Raw genomic sequence first — 5019 nt, 5'->3', positions numbered from 1 at the left:
AGGAAGAGAGAGGGACAGAGAGAGAAGCACCAGGGATGAGAATCATTGCTCGCCTGACTCCTGCACTCCCCCTACTAGGGATGGAGCCTGCAACCCAGGCCTGTGCCCTCATCTGGAATTGCACTGTAACCTCCTGATTCATAGGTCAACACCCAACGACTGTGCCTCGCTCATCGGGGTCACCCCAATTTTTAAGTGTTATTTTTTTAAAATATATTTTATTGATTTTTTACAGAGAGGAAGGGAGAGGGATAGAGAGTTAGAAACATCCAAGAGAGAGAAACATCGATCAGCTGCCTCCTGCACACCCCCCACTGGGGATATGCGTGGAATCGAACCTGGGACCCTTCAGTCCGCAGGCTGACGCTCTATCCACTGAGCCACACCGGTTAGAGCAAAAGTGTTTTTTTTTTTAAGCGAAGGCTGCACAGATACACTTTGAATGAGCTCAGGTTGTGACTTAGTGGAGTTTTAGGCGGTTAGTGTCCTTTGTAGCCTTGTCGGGACACAGCCTTTGGCATGTTTTCGTGTGTTGAGAGCATGCGTGTTTGTGTGTGGTCAGCACTGAGCTGGAGTTGGGGCCACGAAGGTGCGTTTGCTCCCCTGCTGAGCTCCATGCTCCTCGGGGTCTTCAGTCTGTTGTGGCTCCAGGGTCTGTGCCGCATCCTTGCTGGGCGATGAGAAGGTCCTGTGTGATGTGGGGCCATGAGAGCCCGCGTCCCCTCCAGGTCCTTCCTGCCCCAGGAATGGGGGTGGGGGAGGAAGCAGGTGGGGTGCAGCCCTAGCAGCAGTGCAGTGTGAGGAGGCTCCCGGGCTGAGGATGTGGCCCTGGAGGGACAGGTGAGGGAGCGCCTGGACCCTCACCCGTTCCTTTACCTACAGTCACGCCCCTCCTGGGGCAGGAAGGGACTGGGAACCCCCGTTCTTCTCGGGTTTGTGCTCCCCTTTCTGTTCTGCGTTCCCGCTGATTCGGACCAACAGAGGAAATCTGCCCTTTTCTGTGTCTTCCTTAGGTTTTCATCTCGTTTGGACTTCAAGCCATTTATCTCTCCTGTCTCATTCTTTCTTCCGTGCCATCGTGAAATCGCACAACGAACTCTCCACCAGAAGGACCTGGCCCGGGGCTGGCAGTGCTGGGCCCACCCGCCCAGAGCCTCTCCACCCGCAGACATGCTGGTCAAGGACCGAGCCTGCCGCCCCCCAGCAGAGCCCCCACTCTGAGGGCTGGCACAGACCACACATCACTCTGCCGTCTCTGTGAGTCTCTGAAATCCTTGAATAGACAGTCCGGTTAGAATTAGTAAAGTGGTTCCATCGTCTTAAAGTTTTGCATTAGCACCTCCAAGGAAACCTTTGTTCTTAAGCTCTCGGGGCTCCCCTAACAAACCGAGCTGAGCCAGCAGAGGGGCCACAACGGCTTCAGGAACCCTCAGGTGCTCACAGCAAGAGCACCCTGGGAAAAAGGGAGGGCACCCAGCTGCCCAGCCTCAGCCCCTCAGACCTAGGGCTCGAGGGGAGGGCCGTCTCGGGGCCGGGGGCAGAGAGGGGAAGCGGAGCTCCTGGAATCTGAGCTCTGACTCCACTTTGCTCTTCAGCCTCCATCCGAATCCTGGCGTTGGAGGAAGAAAACCAGACGCTCCAGGGCACAGTCCAGGAGCTGGGGGCGCCTCCCTGGCCCTGCAGGAGAGCAGCGTCAAGTGCACGGAGCTGCAGGAGGAGAACTAGCAGCTCTGGAAGGAGGTAACGCTGGGTGGTGTCCGGGACACATGGGCGAGCCGGGGGCTTGGTGACCCATGGGGTGACGGGTGTGGGGTTTGCTTTAAAGCCAAGTTCACTTTGTGACCTGACTGTGGGCGGGGTCGTTGGCTCCGCAGGCGGAAGAGTTGGGGATGCAACTACAGAAGGAAAAGGCCAGCAGCCAGCACTTGGAGACCCTCAATGAAGAGCTGGAGGGAGGCCTCGAGCAAGTGTTCAACATCATACACACCCTGAGGGCACACAGGGCCAGGGCATCCTTCTGTTTCCTGGAATGGGGCTCGATTTCTGCAAGGAGGGGCGTTTGGCTTTTGTTGGCTTTTCAAAGACACTGCCCTTTGCCAGACAATTCTCCATCTGCTTTTAGAATTAAGTTCAATTTAAAAACATGACAGGGGCACCAAGGGAAGGAATTCAGCTCCCAGGCTGAGCCCTTCCTGTGTCTGACTTCCCTTGATGGGCTGGAGGAGGGCTGTGGGTGTGCCGTGGTTGTCCTCCCTCTGCCAACAGGACACACACCTGGCTGTGGTGTAGGCCCCGTGAGGCCCGCAGAACCAGTGACCCGATGGCCAGGATCCAGGAGACGTGATGGGCTGTGAGCAGAGCTGTGTGCACACCAGGTAGATGTGAGGAGCTCCGTGGAGGCGGAGAAGGCAGCAGGTGGTGGGAGTTGGAATTCTGCTGCTGACCTGGATGGGACAAGGCTGTCCAGTGGAGCAGGAGGCGGGGGAGGTGAAGTTGGAGCGTGGTGTGGTCTGTGTGCAGGGAAGTACAGGCAGTGCAGAACGGAAGGCTGGGGCAGGCGGCGCTCAGCTGTGGAAGGCATCCATGTCTCACTAATGATTGGGATTCACTGGGAGTGAGTGTTTAAGAGATGCTGGCCAGCAAGTCTGAGGGAGCTGCCAGAGATGAGGCAGGAGGAAGAGGCTGGGTGCTGGACACCTTGTGGTTTGGACGTCAGGTAATCCGAATGCATCTGGTGGGTCCAGGGTGGTCTTCACCCTTTGGTGCTGTGCTGCTAGACTGTCCTTGCTTGTGATCGGGAATGGCTGGACATGAGGGACAGAGACCTGGTCACAGTGACCACAGGGGCACTGGCCCAGCCCCCAAGGTCACGGTGCTGTTTCACTGTTCTCCAACGTTGTGTACAAAGGGCACACCACCTACCAAGGATGGTTTACATGGAAAACCACACTATAGTTTTAGAGTAGAAATGACTGTGGCCTGAAATGGGCTCTCTAGAAGAGCAGGGCCTGGTACCAGGAGGATGATCTGATGATGGTTCTGCATTAGACAGTGTCTGCAGGAGGCCAGGGAGTTGGCAGGCTTCCTGGGTCTGCTCCGAGCGGAATCTTCCGCAGCCCGGGGAAGGTTGTGGGGCCTGCGCTCCATGAGTTTGTGTGCCTAGGGGTGGGGGGTCGGTCAGAGCCAGACAGGAAAGTGCTCTAGCATAAGGCCCAGCAGCAGGGCTGTGGGAAGAGGAGAACACAGACTAGAAGAACATACGCCGAACCACAGATACTGGGAGCAGAGTAAGGTCAGCAGTCAGGGGCCCAGCGGTTTGTGAGCCATCACTGTTCACGGGCTGCTCACTTCATGGTGACTCTCAGAAGAGCCCTCGAATTAGGTGGGACCTCATCAGCTTCAAGGCCGAAGGAGCCTGAGCAGCTGCCTCAACCCAGCAGAATCATTTTCAAGCAAGAGAACCAGGGTCTGACCTGTCAAGGCCCAGGCATTTCTGAGCTGAGGTTCAGATGGTTCAAGGTTTGCTCTCCTGAGATGATGTACAGCCTGTTCCTAGATGCTTCAGCAGGTCTTGTCGACATGTAGGGTTCCCAGACCCACGACACGTGCTTCCATCTCCCTATTACCAACTCCATGATCATGATGGTCATGAGCACTGTGATGTCTGAGTCCCAGAAAAATGCCGGCTTTTCTCCACCAGTTCCCAGCCTGGGCCAGTGAGTCAATTTTGAGTCAAGTCTGTTTTTTCTTTCACCTCCGTTTATAGAGACAAGTCCAGTGCCTTACATACAATAAAGGAAGAAGAGTACAGAATTACGGATCCACAGAAGTGCCAGGATCCTGTTCCCAAGAAGTGAGTTGATTCAAGCAGCAGTAACTTAAACACAGAACAGGAAGCTTGCATGTTCACAAGTGGGGAAAGCTGTAGCATCTAGAGCAGTGAGCAGTTTGTTGGGCCTGCATCTTCTACTCCATGGCAGGTCCCTCCCAGCACTGAGCCAATTCAGAGTTTCTTTCCGTCCTGCCCTCAGGGTTCTCCTGTGAGGGATGGCAAAGCCAGCTGGCCATAAGCCTGTTTAAGGGAACAGAGTCTGTGGTTTAGAGCCACTAAAGCAGGAGTATCAGGGTTTGTCTCAAGGTTTCAGGACCTAGAAAACCATGTATTTGTTTGGGAGGGAAGCTTGAGTCAGACACCTGGACCAGCACGCATAGTCTTCAACCACAGGAACTCAGTCTTCCCTATATTCTTCTGGAGTCACTGGACCCCAGGGTGATTCACAAACACATTCCCTTCTCCAGAGATCAGCAGCCCTGGTGTTGGGCTGGCTCGGTCCCCGATACTTCCGGCCTCTGTCCTGCAGGGCTTTCCCTAGGCTGGGGCCTGAGCCCCAGGTGCTGGGCCTTCACACAGTCCTGTGCCAGCCCAGCCTTGAGGTCAAATCACCATGAGTCCTGCAAGGCCTCTCTGCTGAAATCACAGAATTTCCGCTCTCCCACTTGTCCCTCCTGTTGACAGGGACATTGAAGCATCGAAGAGGAAAGGAAGCGAGTTGAGTAAGCACAGTGCTGCTCCGCGGCAGAGCCAGGATTAGAACCCAGATGAGGTCCTTCTTGTGACATTGGAAAGCCTCCATTTCCCGTTAGCTGCAATGCAACCTTTACATTCACTGTTTTCATTTATTTCTACTTTCTTTATACTTCAAACGAGGATACTTTTTGAGAAATATAGAATTCTCCTCACGTGCTAAGTAAAGCACTGGCACAAGGTGCCACTACATTCATTAAATGGCGTCAGAGCATAAATGACTCACTGAGTCCTGATTCTGGTTTTGCCGTGTGTAACGTTTCCATCACTCCTGAGCTGGAGAGGATTCTGATTTCCCAAGTACATTTAGGAAATGTGGTTTCATTTGTTATTGTGTGGAGGGTTTTTTCCTTTCTCTCTTGGGTTATCCGGGGATAACAATTTAGCAACTGGGTGCAAAGGGAGTCACTTTTGGAGAAGCAAAAGCAAGGACA

General features: G+C 54.3%; 1 protein-coding gene across 1 annotated transcript in view; it reads right to left on the bottom strand.

Annotated features, from left to right (window-relative positions):
* The window catches only part of LOC102427386 (zinc finger protein 883-like), a 17483-nt gene extending 14130 nt beyond the window's left edge, over positions 1–3353 (bottom strand). Inside the window, exons 1-2 of the mRNA XM_006103372.3 lie at positions 3349–3353; positions 2275–2444 (exon numbers count right to left, since the gene is read on the bottom strand). Of these exons, the coding sequence (XP_006103434.2) occupies positions 2275–2444; positions 3349–3353 (175 nt within the window). The remainder of the gene's footprint in view (positions 1–2274; positions 2445–3348) is intronic.
* Between the last annotated feature and the right edge of the window lie 1666 nt (positions 3354–5019).

The sequence above is a fragment of the Myotis lucifugus genome, unplaced genomic scaffold (assembly GCF_000147115.1).
Source record: "Myotis lucifugus unplaced genomic scaffold, Myoluc2.0 scaffold_482, whole genome shotgun sequence".
Classification (NCBI taxonomy): Eukaryota; Metazoa; Chordata; class Mammalia; order Chiroptera; family Vespertilionidae; genus Myotis; species Myotis lucifugus.
Note: the sequence above shows the minus strand (reverse complement) of the source record. Positions and strands in the feature narration are given on the sequence as shown.